Below are 15,129 nucleotides of genomic sequence, written 5' to 3' on the forward strand. Positions count from 1 at the left end.
GCCAGCAAGCGAGCAAGTTGATTATTTTCTGGCAAGCATTAGCAGGATGATTACTGACGGCTCCGGTGGCTTCCCTTTCTGAGCAGGAGTGCCAAGGACTGGATTTTATTTGTATTGAGATGTTTGAAGATAAAAGATGAGCATAAGGTGGCCTTTTTCACAAGTCCCTCGGTGCCTCAGTGACCAATTCCCCTGTCAATTAAGTGCCGAAACACTCCTAATTGCACATTGTCTCTGGAGCCCTGGGTTCTCCTCAAACTGTGCTTTAGATTTGGACCAGGAAGCTTCAGCCCACGCTGCCTGCATGTTTGCATCCGCCTCCTCTCCACCTGGATGCAGGCATGAATTCTGATGATGTCTTGACATGCAGCATGGCCCAGGGCACACAACAGCTCCTGCACCCTGGGCTGCTCATGGTCCTCCAGAGGCACCTCAGGAGACTTCATCTCCTGGTGTTATCCATCCCCCCCCAGCTCGGACCCTGGCTGGTACACCACATGGCAGCCTCCCACAGGATGCTTTGCAGGCTCCTCACTGCATTTGCACACAGGCTGTGCACTGATCCAGACAACAAGGGCTGCTTTTCCTACCCTCCACACGCGAGTTCTGTGGCAAACTGTCCCTGCACTGCTGGAGGAGAAATCAGCAGTAGAATAATGGAATCCTAGAACCTTGGAATGGTATGGGTTGGAAGGGACCTTAAAGATCATCTAGTTCCAAACCCCCCACCATGGGCAGGGGCACCTTCCATTGGATGAGATTGCTCAGGGCCCCATCCAACCTGGCCTTGAACACTTCCTGGGATAGTTTAGTTCTGCTTTAAAACACAAACCCCTAAGTTCAGAATAAGGCATATATTGGTGTTTGTTGTGTGCTCCACCAGCCAGTCTGAGATGGTGTGGGAAAACGGTACCTTTAGCTTTTTCCATCTGCATCAGAGCTGCATCAGCAGCTCTTCCAGGATTTGCTGAGCTTTCCCTGCTCTCCTGCAGCCATTCCCACCTCATGCCTTCCCAGCAGTATCCCAGCTCCCCACCACAGCTTGCTGTTCCCTCTGTTCTCTAGCCGAGGGCTGCCTCCTAGCACTGCCTCTTCCCTTGGATCAGGATGTTGTTTAATTGCAGAGTACGTGGCTTTGCCAAATTTCAGCACGACAATGTAAAACACAAGACGTGCCCCCGGAGAGCTCCTCCGGGGTGGATCCGGGAGGCACGGAGGGAAGGGACATTTTGCTGACTGGCTGATTTCGTGAGACAACAGTTCTTCATCTGCAGGCAGAGCTGCTGAGCTGAAGACACTTAAGGACACTCTCAGGCAGGGCACTGGCAGCTCTCGGGAGAGGCCAGGCTGTTGCAGTGTTCCTCCAGGATAAGCCAGGAGCAGCCATTAATGAAACCCTTCTCCATCCAGTCAGTGATCCTGGTGTTGAGCCTCTCTATTAGCCTGATTAGCACAGTACCTTCGTTACCCACTTCCAGCTTGGGTTATTTTTATGCCTGCGAAAGGCAGAGGAGGGAGCTGTGACCGTGGCCTTGGGGTGCATCTGCTGGGGAGTGGCTTCCCCTGGGGGGGCTCTGGGGCAGGGACCACTCGGGGCTCTTAGAGTTGAAGAGCTGCTGCCGAAGGTTCACTGTTGTGCTCTTCCTAAATATTGTGGAGTATTAAATACACATGTTTTGGACAACTCAGAGAAAACCCACGCTCCTTTTCTCCTCTGATTTGCCATGAACTTGTCTTCTTGTTTTTCTGGTTGTTGTGCATCCCGTTGTCTCGCTCCAGAGGAGGAGCATGGGTTGTATCCTCTGCTGAACAAAGCTCCTTTTCTCTGCCCTGTTCAAACTGGTTACCCTTGGGTGGGATTGATCACACTGGACTAAAGATGACTTCAGAGCTGTTCTTCCCAGCCTAAAATAATTGTTTAAAACAAGTCAAATGGACTGTGCCCAGTGGCGGCCTCTGACACGAGGTTGTGTAGCCTTTGTCATGTAGACCTTTGTCATGACACAAGGTCAGTGGCTTTGGCTGCAGTGAGATGGTGTAAATGGGTAGAGCTGCTGAGGAAGAACTGTTCAATCTCAAGTCTCCAAAGTCTTAAATACGATCATCTAAATATGGTGTCTCCTATCCTTTTTGGTTTTGTTATTTTTCTGTAGTAGAATAGCATCCTGGGTGACCTCCAAATGGTCCAAAATAACCAACCCTCAGCAAAGACAAAATTACTCTATATTATAATCCTAAATTTTGGCTTGAAAATATCCTGGATGTTCAGTTATGAAGTTTTTCTGCTTACAGCACTCATTTTAAAGCTTCTACCCACTGCAAAGGCTGAACTCGATACTTGAGATACTTCTAGATCTGTATTGTCTTACCTCGGGAGAACAAAACAACCTGCACATAACCAGCTCTTCCTCACATCTCCTGGTAACAAATCCTGGGGACAGGCTATTTTCACATAGTTTCCTAAAATAGGTGGTGTTAGAATAACTTTAAAGGCCTTATAAACTCAAGCTGTCTCTATCATTTCAGATCATTTTTAAATGGGTGTTTTTCTAGAGGGTTCGGAAGCTGCAGTGCACAGGGACAGATTTTGGTCCCCCTTATGTACCTATGCAAAACCCTGCTCTGCAGAGGGTCAGGATCTAGCCCATCAGACCTGTAATTTTATATATATATATTTGCTGAGCTTTCCCTGCTTTCCTGCAGCCATTATATATAAAAAAATACATATCAGTGTTTAAGCCTGCCTGGGCGCAGCCAGCACGTGCTGTGGATATTCCTGTTACAATTTTTTTTTAAGGAAATGCTGATTGGAAAGTTTTCATTCCTAATGGGATTTGCAGATGGTTGGTGCTTACAGGACTGCATCAAGAGGGGGGAGGCACATCTGGCAGCTGTGACCCCGCAAGCACTGCCGCTTGCTGACCCATCCATGCACTGGGGAATAACAAGATTTGGGAGGGGGTTTTGAGGAATATACTGGGGTGTTGGAGGGGTCTGCAGTGGGAAGGGTGAGACTGGTGTTCGTGGGTGTGTTGGGCACTGCATGCAGGGCTGGGGCAGGTCAGGTATTGGATGCAGACATTCCAAATGTCCGCAAAAAATTGGATGGTTCAAGCAATCGAAGTTTTTGAGATCAGAATGAGTATAAAAAAACCCTATAGATGAAAGGCCTGCAAGCTTTACCTCCCTGAGTCTTCTGCTGAGCCCAACAGCATGTGTATAATTTGTTTTAATGGTTAGAAACATCTGCTGTTAAAAGTGATGCTTAATATATTTGGCTTCCATTTCCAATCATTAGTTCTTTTTATGCCTTTTTCTGCCTAATTAACAACCTTTTAGTACCTGATATTGTTTCCACTGAATGTGCTGCTATATCGTAATCAAGTCACTTCTTAATCTTCTCTTTGATAAACGAAAAAGATCAACCTCTTCAATTCTCTCATTTCAAACATTTTCTGCATCCCTAGAATGACTCTTACAGATCCGGTCTGTATCTCCCGCAGTGTTTTACTAATCTCCTTAAAATGTCGGTGTGGAACCGTTGAGGGCTCTGGAAAGAGTCCCTCGGTGCTGGAAGAGGAGTCTGAGCCACCTCCTCACTCCTACTTCCAGCTCCAGGCTTCCTGCACAGAGCAAGTGCGGGTTTGCCAGGCAGCAAAGACTCATCTTCGTCGATATTTCACATATGGGGGGCTGAACAGGATAATCTTTAAGGTCTCTTCCAACCAAAACCATTCTGATTCTGTGGCTTTACCGAAATCCACCGTGTGTGAGTGGTGTTTGCCATAGTGAGCTGGTGAATCAGCTGTGACACTGGTGAATCCTCTTTGTCCACCAGCTCAGCCGGGTAACTAGTCCGAAATACATTTAGCACATTCACAATTCATATTATGTAGTGCTTTTTTTTTTTTTTGTCAGCATGTCATACATTACTAGGTCAAAACACCTTTTGGACATCAAGGATATTGCTTCTGTGCATTACTAATATCAAAAGTGCAGGGAATAAAATCAGGTTTGCTTTGCTGTGACCTATTTTTCCTGAAACCACGTTGACAGGCATATATATATGAGTGTCCTTCAGTTCTCTGCCCTGTCTTTCTGCCTTGGACAGATGTCTGGCTCTCTGTCCCCTTCAGGCCATACCTTTGCCTTCTTGGATATTCAAGCAGAAGACTCTTCCAGACTTGTAATATTTCCTCTTAAAAAATGAACATCAGCACGCAGCAGTTTTCTTAGTTCTCTTAGATCTCTTGGATGCAAAATTATTCAGATCTGCCAAATTTAAATGTCTTCTGGTGCTGGTAGATGTTGTTGAATGTTCTTCTCAATTGCTAATAAGTTGGAAGCACTTCATCCTTATAACGAGTGTTATCCTGCTTGTTCCCAAATGTTCCAGGACAGTAATCACAGCATGTCCATCATATCTGTCTCATTAACAGCTCCCCCATCTCCACCCAGTGATGGACCCCTGTCCTTTCTAGGAAGAGCCTGGGTGTAAGTCTTTACTAATCCAACCCCTGAAAGCTTTCATTCGGTGGAGAAGTGGGCGAATAGGACCCAAAAAGAGATGAAACTGGACTGTTTGGTTGACCTGCATCACCATCCTCTAAACGCTCCTCTTCTTGCCTGCAGACTCGTGGTGCAGGGAGAAAGTGCTCCAAAACCAGTAGAGAAGTAGGTGAAAGAATATGAAAAGAATCATTTATCCTATTACTTCTTCATCACCCAGGCTTTTCCACCCTCCTTTCTCTTTCTTGGGGAAAGGATCTTTGGCAAGACGACTCGGCCCTTCCTCTTTGCTATCTTCCCTCCAGCATCCTTTAAGCTGTCTTTGATGTGTGTAGCCCACACAGTGTGTCATCAGTTGCATCAGTGGAGGCCGGTCAGGCAATTTGTGATAATCCCAACTCAATTTACATTTCAAATGCTTGCTCTGGGAGCCCATCTCCCCACTGTATTCCCTGCAGCTTTCTCCTGCTCCTCAGGACAGATGTTCCCCAGCAGTTGCTCACCAAGTCACAGAGAGCAATTGGATGTTCCCTATCCCAATGGATAACCCCCTGGCTTTTTACTGTCTGGGTTGCAGGTTCATTGTGGAAAGTGAGAAAGCTGCAATGACCACCTTGTTCTCCAGCCCTGAGCTCAGGGAGATCCTGGTGGGCTTGTCCATGATCCATAGGCAGCTTGCCTGGCCATGGGACCCCGGCATGGTGCTTCCCAGTGCCCAGGTTTTCCTGCAGGAGCCTTGGCCAGGGGCAAAGTGGGCACTGTGTGGTGGCACAGGGAGGGGATGGATCTCCTCTTCCCCCCATTTCAACCTCACCAGAGGGTCTTAAAGTGTGGGTAAGGAGATTATGTGGAGAGGGAAGATTTGAATTTCTTGCGTCTGGGGAACAAGAAGCTGAATAGAAAGGATTGGTTCTCCCTTAATTTGAGCTGATGGGGATGGTGGGCAAAGCTGATGGGATTTTGGTAGACACTCTCTTGAAATAGAATAGTGAGAAGAAATTCCAGGGGGTGTGAAAGCAAAAATAACGCAAGAAATTCTGGATGTCAGAAGAGAGACAGCAAGACCATAGAAAATTATAAAAACCAAAGCACTATTTTCACAAACTAAATATAATGTGGCTCGTTTGGAGCAGCTTGGAGAAACGACAATGTGAAGCAAAATTGCTGGGGAAAAGTCGAGGCTGCTTTTTCCTCGGCTCTGAGTGAAGGACTCGAGCGGAGGCTGGTGCAGAGAGGGGCGTGGGAGCTCAGCAAGCACAGTGAAGGGTGGGAAGAGCACAGAGCTGACATGCAGCCAGGATTGTAGGGTGTTAGGAAGAGCTCTGCTGGAGATGAAGGGCCAATGCAGAGCCTTGGCACCCAGCAGGTGCTGGGAAGAGAGGGAAAGGGGCATGGTGGGCAGGTGGATATTTGTTCATCCACACACCCTCCCTTAGTTTGAATCCATCTTTCCTGGTTGATTTGAATTTCCTCTGGTTTTAAAAGTTTATTATTTGAAGGCTGGGCTTTATGAGAGCCCTCCTGGGGAGGGGACCTGGAAGGAGGGCTCAAGGGCACACCTACCTCTCCTCTTGAGGACTCACCGTCCTGTCCCATCACGGGACCTGCCATAACACCCAACTGCATCTCTGCAGGCAGCTCCTTTGAGCAGAAAGAGGTTGAAGCATGCCTGTGGTTGGGGTGTAGGGGGAAAAACCCTGTGGCCAGGTCATGAATCACCTGTGCCTCCAGCCGCAGGACCAAAAGGCCTCACAGAGCTGGAGCCGTGGGGCTGGGTGAGGAGATTAATATCTCTGCAGCAGGGATTAAGCTGAGCCTTAGAGGTGATCCTGGAACGAGGAGATGGCTTCCTGAATGAAAGGCAGGAAAATCCACATCTCGTGCAGTGGGTGCTGGCCGTGGGATGTGCAGCCCCTGGAGAGCACAGGGGCTGGGAGCTGTCGGATGCTGCTTCTGCCTGGCTCTGGGTCTGCTTGTCCTGGGTGCTGCTCCAGTTTTTGGGAATGTTCTGGTCCTTTTTGCCACCTTAGTTGCTTGTCTTGGAGAACTGTTTTGCGAGCAGACCTGGCTGTCCTGCTGACTGTGCTGTATATTAATACTTGTGGAGCCACTGAGCGTCCTGGTGATTCCTCGTGTGGAAAGGCTTGTACAGCCTCTTTAATTAACTTAATTCAGACATTAGTGTGTCACAAGGAACATCTCTCGAGAGGGAAAGTCTTTCCTTTATCACCACTTAGCCAGGGAACATTATATTTTTCATTTGCATCCAAAAGTTCATCAAAAGGGCAAGAGTGAAAATTAACCCTTTGCTCCCCTTGCCTGCCTGGCAGTGAAGATGCATCATGCAAGGAGAATGCACTCCTGCTGTCCTTTACAGGGTTCCGGTGCCAGATTTTGGGGTGGGATATCACAACCACCACACTGATTCCAGAAAAGCCAACTCTGCTGGTCCTGGAGAAGTGTTGGGCATGGCACAGTGGTGTTTCCTATGGGAAGCACTCAGAGTCTGAGGGGCCCTGGCAGTTTTCCAGTTTTCTGTGCTAGCTCTGGTCACCGAGCAGGAGGACAAAATTGGGCATTAGGGGAGGCGGGGGGGGGGGGGGGGCCATGAGCCCTGGGAAAGGCCCCTTTTCTCCCAGGGAAGGCAGGGCCTCATGGCTAGCAGTCGCTTCACAGCAGAAGCCTTGGAAGCAGACCAAGGCTAATTAAAGCTGGCGTTCACGCTGTCGTGCTGTGCCGTGGGTACCTGTGACAGATGGGGGCTGCTCGCCCTGACTGCGAGATACTGGTAGTGAAGAACATGGTACCAGAATGTTTTTCAGGGGCTGATGACTGGTTCCTATGGCTACGTGGGGTCTGCTGGGGGGAAGCTGGGAGTGTGCTGGGGCTGCCTGCGGGCGTCTGTACCTGCCCACCACTCACTGTCCGTGTCCTCTCCTTGTCTCACAGGTGAAGGAATGGCTGTGCTTGAACTGTCAGATGCAGAGGGCACTGGGGATGGACATGACCACCGCTCCTCGCTCCAAGAGCCAGCAGCAGCTGCACTCCCCTTCGCCATCCCCTTCCCACTCCCCAGCCAAGCATCCGCCACCCTCAGGTCCAGATAAGACCCCTCCGGCCCCCCGCACCCAGCCACAAGAGCCACCCAAACCTCACCCCACCACGCCGCAGAGGGAACCGCACGGCCAAGGACAGCCAAAACCTCAGGAGGCAGCCAGGTCCTCCCCGCAGCATCAGCCAGCCAAGCCTTCCCCCTCCGAGCAGAGAAAGGCACCGGGAGATGTCGGGGCGAAGCCTGCAGCCCCAGCTCCTGGGGCTGGGGCACCAGAGCAGCCCCAGGAGGGGCTCACGGGGAAGCTCTTTGGCTTCGGGGCATCCCTCCTCACCCAGGCCAGCACACTCATGTCCGTCCAGCCAGAGGCCCCCCCTCCGAGCCAGCCGTCCCCTGGCAAAGTGCCTCCAAAAATCGTCTTCAGCGATGCCAGCAAAGAAGCTGGTCCCAAAGCCCCGGGGGCACAGGGCCGGGCCGCTGCCGCACCGGCCGCGAAGCCAGGCAAGCCAGAGCAGGGTGTTAAGCCGAAGGAAGTGCCGAAAGCAAGGGTCTCGTGCCCCCTCTGCAAGGCGGAGATCAACGTGGGCTCCGGCGAGCCCCCCAACTACAACACCTGCACGACCTGCCGGCAGCAGGTCTGCAACATGTGTGGCTTCAACCCCACGCCTCACCTGGTGGAGGTAAGGGGGCTGGTGGGGGCGGGTGTCTCCTGGCTTGAGGGTGCGTGTTCTCTACGTGCTTAGAATGGAGAAAAGATGATGTGTTTGCTTTCAGAGGTCAAAATAAACCTTTAAGAAACTGATGAAGCCAAGTCGTTCCTGGGGCAAACCCCAGGGCCGTAGGCCATGGTCCTCCACCTCTTAGCAAAGACTTGGATTTCATGTACGTACAGTGATTTCATGCTGGTTTCATGGCTGTTGTTGAGGGCACCTCTAGCAGTGCCCACTGCTCCCCAAAGGTGTCCAAGGGTACGGAAATAGGAACAGGTCATGCAGGTGCCAGAGTCACCAACAAGCATCCTCCTCCTGGTGCTGTGGATGAATGCCTTGGCCAGACTTGAGATGAGGCTAATGAGGGATGTTCTGCAGGTCCTGCATCCTTGGATGGTGAGGGTGCAAGGAGAGTGGTATGGGGAGGAAAGTGTCAGGATGTCAGCAAGAAGAGCCTGGGTGCAGGGCAGGGGAATGTGCTGAGCGTGGGATGGATGCGGGGATGCCCGCAGTGCTGTTTGAATGTGAATTGTGTGGGTGTCCTGCAGCCTGATGAGATGGAGTGCAGGCAGAGAAGAAGGCAGGTTGAGGTGGTCTGCAGTCCACCTAGTCTCAGCAGCTGTAGTCGAGGATGTCTCTGAATTATTGTTCTGCCTACCCAGATCATCTTCCCAAGCACCAAAAGGGCACCTTAGCCAACTTTAGCAAGGGGAGAGGAGAGTGGTACAACTGGGTCTCAGCTGGAGCATCCCTTCCACCTTGGAAGCTAGGGAGGGAGATCTTCCAGAGCCTTGGAAAAGAACTCTCTTAAAGCCTAGACCCTCACCCCCTGCTGCATAAGTGATTTGAGACCCTGACCAGAGGAGGCCCAGGGCCTTGCTCCTGAAGTGCTGCATCTTGCAGCCAGTAAGACACGGAATCGATACCATCAGCACACGGAGAAGTTAATGAGAACTTTAAATGACCAGAAGTAGGATTGCTAATCTTGGCTCTGTTCCACAGCAGATAATTACATTTTATGTCCCTAGCTCCTCCCTGCAGTTTCAATTACACCCAGTAATTTTCTGTTCTTCTTGATGCTGCTGCTGCTCACGGTCACGGTGGTGGTGGAGGAGAGACGCTCTCTCAGCATGTGTGGAGGTGCAAACTCCCCAGATGGCCACCTCCTTGCTCATAATGCTGTTTTCAATGCCAATGCTCTTCTCCTGCTCATTGCTCCCCCCACTGCCCCCTCCTTACCCGAAGGGCTTGAGTGAGGAAAAAGAGTATCCAGGTGTTTGGTCCCTTGAACCCTGTGTTGCCATGCCCTTGGGCAGTGATGTGTTCCCAGGCTTCAGAAAGCTCAGGGGTTGGTGAAAAGGCTTTAATGTTCTCCCTGGCACCTGGCTGTTAATTAATTTATTAGAGAATTAATTTGGGGTTGTGTTATAGCCAATAACGTGGTGCTCTCTGCAGGTACCAGGGAAAGGTGAGCTCTCCCTAGCACTTGTCTCCAGGGTCACTAGCTGACACCTGGGATTAAATTTCAGATTTTGAAGGCTGGACTCTGCGTGGGCTCCCTCAGCTCTTGAGCAAACACCTTCAGACACCTTTGGCAAATCCACCCTTGCACGTATGTCTCTCTTAGTGTTTCTTGCTGCTGCTCATCCCTGCAATATCCACGTGCCTTCACATACAGTGAAGGCCCACAGAGAGGTCCTACCTGGGCTTTGTGTTGTCATGGGTTTTGTTTCCCTTTACACAGAACCATTATCCGGTTAAAATGGTTTGGTTGGCTTATGGGATTTATTTTTATAAAAGTTGAGAAAGAAATGCAGCACTTAAGCTATGAATGTTCTTAACAAAACCTTTCTGAGGAAAGGAAAACATTGCAATGTCTGTTAATGTGGTTGGGCTTTAGGTTTGCTTGATTTTCTGGGAAAATTGCTCTGTGGTCTGATCTCTTTTTGCCTGCAGCTCACATGGGCTTGTCCCAAGCCCTGAGATTTATGCAAATACCAGAACTCACTCTTTGAAGTTGTTGAGGCTTGATCCATTAATTGTTTGATGAATTAGGACCTTGGCTATAAGCTGCCCTTGGAAGTTGTGTGAAAACTAATGAGGGATTTGAGCCGTGGTCTGGTAAGTGCGGAGGAGCACAAGCTGCGGGTGAGATGGCAGCACCCTCTGTACCCACTGAGGGAGCCTGGGCAAAGGCTCCAAAGCCTGCACCCTGGCTCCAAACAGCATCAGTCACAGGGAAGAAGAGGGCATGGCCCACAGTGGCCTGGTTTTTGGAGAAAGGACAGAGTGTTGCAGGAAAACAGTGCAAAAAGCATGCATTTCCTGCAAATAAAGCTGTATTATGACTGCAAGCGGTCAAGGCTTTGTCACAGTGTTGTCAGTGCACTGCACATGGTTATAGTTTCATAGCAAAGCTGCATAACCATCTTGTGAGGGGAAAAAACCCTAAATAATGTTTGCATCCTCATGGAGGATAAGTATTTTTGCTGATGAGCTCACTTCCCCTGCCAGCAAGGCAGGACTGAACTCACAGTGCAGGACACTGGTCTCCCTGTGCTGGTGTGGGCTGTCCCAGCTCAATGGGAAACATCACTCAGACTCAGTCTGGTACTTGTTGGGAGGCTGGTGATCCCAATAGTGCAATGGGAGCCAGCACCTCTTCCCTTGGGACCTCAGCTCCTTGGTGGCATCCCACATAATGCTGAGGGTGAGGAGAGTTCCAGCAGCCACTAACTCTGGTGCTTTAGCTTGTACTGACTTCACATCCATTGTGGCTGTCCAGGAATAGTCCCTGCAAGTGGCTGAGGTGGATCTTGAAGGGAGCTTTGACCAGAGCAGATCCTTGGGAAGGGGACAGAAGGTATGGAGGAACTGCATGCTTAGAGAGACCCCATGAGATGTACTGGCCTGCTGGTGGAGGTGAGACAGTGTTAGGCTGTTGCCTGTGTGTGTTTTTGCCATGTAGATAGGCAACCAGGAGGACATGGCAGGTCCTAGCTGGACAGAGAGTCAGCATTACAAGAGGCTGCTGGTCCAACCTCTGGGCTGCTCTCAGCAGAGCAGGGGGGTGTGGGAGATGTTGCTGCCTGATGATCACTGTTATGAAATGGAGGGAAGAAAATGGAGAGTGAAATCCAGAAAGCAGTGAAGGCTGTTGCCCCTATCTGTAGCCCCCTAAAACTTCTGATTTCCCTGGAAAAAGATGCATTATTATTTACCCATGGCATTTTCATCCCCATCCCACTCCTGATCTAAAGATGGAGTTGGAGGCTCTGTGTCCCTGCCGTCCCCTCCCACCTCTGCAGCTGCCTGGGGAGGTATCCAAGGAGCTGCCTCCTCACCAGTGCTCCATTCAGTCAAGCACACTCAAACTTACCAAAAGAGAAAATACTAAAAGTGACTTGCACTTGCACTAAAGGTGACTTGCACTTCCCTCATGTTCTCTGCACTGCTGTGGACTGATGCTCATCCAGGTGAAGGTTGCTCCAAGAATATCCCACCTGTGAGCAGCTGGGTAGTGCCTCTGAGCCCAGAGCTTCCACGAGATCCACCAGCAAGGCTGGCTTTGCTCTGGCCGTGAGTCTTGGTGGGGAGGGTCAGAAGGTGCTGGTGAGGACTGGGAGCCTCTAGCATGTGAAGAGTTCAGGGACAAGGACAGCATTTTGGCAGCACATCCTAGGAGAAATGTGTCATCTGTGGTGGTCTGTGGCATTGGAAGCTGTAGGTGACCAGCAGAGGAAACCCAAAAGCATGCCTGACCTCCACTTCCTTTGCTTGCTCACCATGATATGCATTACCCAGCTTTAAATAAGTTGTTTATGTGAAATACCAGGAGTACAGGTGCCAGCTTCCTCCCACCTCATCACACCTCCTCCAGGAGCTGGCTCCTGGGAGCAGTACCATGAGCTATTCCCAAGCCAGGGCTGACGCTTTGGGACTCTCCCAAATTCCCTACAGCCTCAGCCTTGTGCCATGCAGGCAGGGAAGAGGTTTTTGTTGCAGGAAGACCAAGTGCTGGGCTGTTTTGCCGGGGATTTAGGAAATCATACCTGTTTGTGGCAGAGTCTGCTAAGGGAACAAGTAATCTGGCAAGAGCTGGCTTGCAGTGTGATTGCCCTGTGCTGGCACGATGCTCTCCCAGTAACCCCAGTTGACCCCAATTGACTCCAGGGGTTTTGTATTAAGGAACAAATGAACTATGCATGTTGTGTCACTAAATAAACATGGCAGGATGCCCCTTTGCCTAATTAACCAGCCTGAAACAGGAGCAGTGACCAGTTTCATTGGAGAGCTCTGCTGATGTCCAGGTGCCAGGCTGTGACCTCCAATGGGTACCTGACCCTCAGGAGGATCTTCTTACGGATTTGTGGTGCTCACCACGCCACATCCAGATCCTAAAACTGCTTTTTTTTCTCGTTTTCCCTGTGCATTGTAAAAAAATCTCTCTTTTTTATAGCACTTGTGTTGTCATGGGCAGTGCTACTGCATCACCCTGTCTGGTCTCACCCCTTACTGCTGTTGGGTTCTTTATTACGTGTATTATATGCATGTATAATATAGTATATGCTTATCACATGGGGAGGCACTGGAACAGGCTGCCCAGAGGAGCTGTGGATACCCCGTCCCTGGAAGTGTTCAAGGCCAGGTTGGATGGACCCTGAGCAAACTGGTCTAGCAGAAGGTGTCCCTGCCCATGGCAGAGGGGTGGACCTAGATGGTCATGAAGGTCCCTTCCAACCCAAACTATTCTGTGATTTTATGACTGTCCTGGGTGTGGTATCACAAAATGCAGGAGCAGCGTTCGCTTGAGCCCATCATGGGACATGTTCCTGTTTTGCTGCTCCCCTTGCACCTGCAGCCAGGTACAAACCAGCCTGTTTGGATGGATTTCTTGCAGCTTGTGAATCACCCTATCAGATACTTTCCAGAAAGCTCTGGACCTCTCTTTTCATCACGCTCCAAGACCTCACACTGCGTAAAATTGGTCCCTGAAGCAGGACTGCTCCCCAGGGTGGGACCCTGCACTGCTCGGGTTTGAGATGCTGATGCTGAGGATGGGGCTGACCTGCCCTACTTGCAGAAGCTGCCTTGGCAGCTCCTGCACTCGGCTGCAGGGAGGAATGCCTAGGAAAAGGGGCTTCAGTGACATGGAAAAAGCTCCATGAGATCAGCCTTTGTGCAGAACAGGGTGTCGCTGCCGCCAGCCGGAAGATGGGTTAGAGAAGGAGGGCTGAGGAAAGGTTTTGTGCCAAAATTATTTTGGTGTCAGCACATAGATTTCATGGAAGAGCTAAAAAGAGAACAGGGAGGAGTGTAGGGCTCCTGCCTCACCTGCCCTTGCTGCAGGTGGGGGCTGGCAGCCATGAGCCCACGTTCCACTCCCAGTGTGTTGTGCCTCCCTGCCCCCTTCCCAAGGGTCCCTGCTCTCTCTGGGAATGTAATTAGCTCCCAGCCAAAGAGGATTAGCTGGGTTAAGAGAGAGCCTCCAGCTCAGCACTGTCCTGAGATGGCAATCCCAGCCCCAGTCTGGCGTCTGGGGCCATTCCCCCCTCCTTCCAGGGGGAAAAGCAGGATATAGGTACCTCAAGAAGAACCTGCCTCTTGCACAGGTAGTGTCCATGGTGGGGATCCAGCAGCTCCCTGCTCTGGGGAGCCCAGTGTCCTTCCTCCATGCAATGCTCTGAAACACTTCTCAAAGAGCCCCCTACCTGTGTGGGGGGACGGGGAGCGTGGCAGGCAAGAGACAGGCTCCTAAAGTTTGCAAACACCATTTTTCCGTAGGAATCCAGGTTCTGTTAACTGACCTGTTATTCCTTCCGGGCTCAGAGGGCTGCAGGACGCCAATGGACACACTCTGTGGTCCCTGATGAAGCAGGGAGCTGCTGTTGTCAGTCACTCCTTTGAGGCTGTTTTCCCTGAAATTGGGTGTCCTGCAATGACAGCTTGGCAGGGTCCCCAGGGCTCGGATAGGCACTGGCATGGCCCAGTCCTCTCTCCAGGGACAGGAGGAGGAACGAGGTGACACACTTGAAGGGTGGGCAGGGGGTTAGACCCCAGAGTTTCCTGCAGGAGGAAGAGGTAGGCAGATATGCAGGCCACAGAGTGCAGCAATTGCTAGGTTTCTCCTTTATTTTTGTGTAGAAATGATTTTAAACAATACCCCAGCCCCAGGGGTATAAATATTTGGGTCAGTCACATAAACTTAAGTCAAACCAAGAGCTCTGCCTACTACAGCGTGAGACGAAGGCAGCTTCGATGGCATGAGCCCTCAAATCCCGTTATGGGTTGGTAATTAACAGCTCGCTGTGACTCAGGAGTTTCCGTGCTGCTAAACCTGCTGTAATTAAGCTGGCTCCTGCTGCTGGGCTGGGCAACATGAGGCTCTCCACTGGCTCCTCCTGCAGACACAGGGCTGGAGTTGGGGTTGGGGGTCAGTGTAACCCAGTGGACCAGTCTGAGTTAAGAGTGGGGTCCCATCTGATGATGATGGATGTGCAGCATCCATGGCTGGTCCACCCATGCAATCCATGTTTCTGTGCCAGACCCCACGGCTGCTTTTTCTGCAGAACCCCAATAGGTGTTAGCTCCATGCCTGCTGCAGGCTCTTGTCTTCTGCAGGTTGTCTTTGGAGGTTCTAGGACTGCTCCACACACTGGGCTTTGCCTTGCTGAGCCTGCTCTCAGCTTCTGGCCACTTCAAAATTATCTTAAGAACCGCTGTTCCTTTCTTTAATCAGTAAAAAAAGCCCAGAGCTCCAGGTTCCTTTCCTCCTTTAGCTGCAATTATATTATTAAGGGACAAGTGTCAGCCCTGCATGAACCCTGCTGATTGATGATGCTCTGGCTGCAGCCGCTG

At 50.7% G+C, this 15,129-nt stretch overlaps 1 protein-coding gene across 2 annotated transcripts in view; it reads left to right on the plus strand.

The window, feature by feature from the left end:
• Positions 1-15,129, plus strand: part of BSN (bassoon presynaptic cytomatrix protein) — a 93,827-nt gene that overhangs the window by 41,344 nt on the left and 37,354 nt on the right. For both annotated transcript variants that reach the window (XM_064667923.1, XM_064667924.1), the window contains exon 3: positions 7,459-8,241. In XM_064667923.1, the coding sequence (XP_064523993.1) occupies positions 7,459-8,241 (783 nt within the window). The remainder of the gene's footprint in view (positions 1-7,458; positions 8,242-15,129) is intronic.

Source organism: Pseudopipra pipra, chromosome 11, assembly GCF_036250125.1.
Source record: "Pseudopipra pipra isolate bDixPip1 chromosome 11, bDixPip1.hap1, whole genome shotgun sequence".
NCBI classification, from domain to species: Eukaryota; Metazoa; Chordata; class Aves; order Passeriformes; family Pipridae; genus Pseudopipra; species Pseudopipra pipra.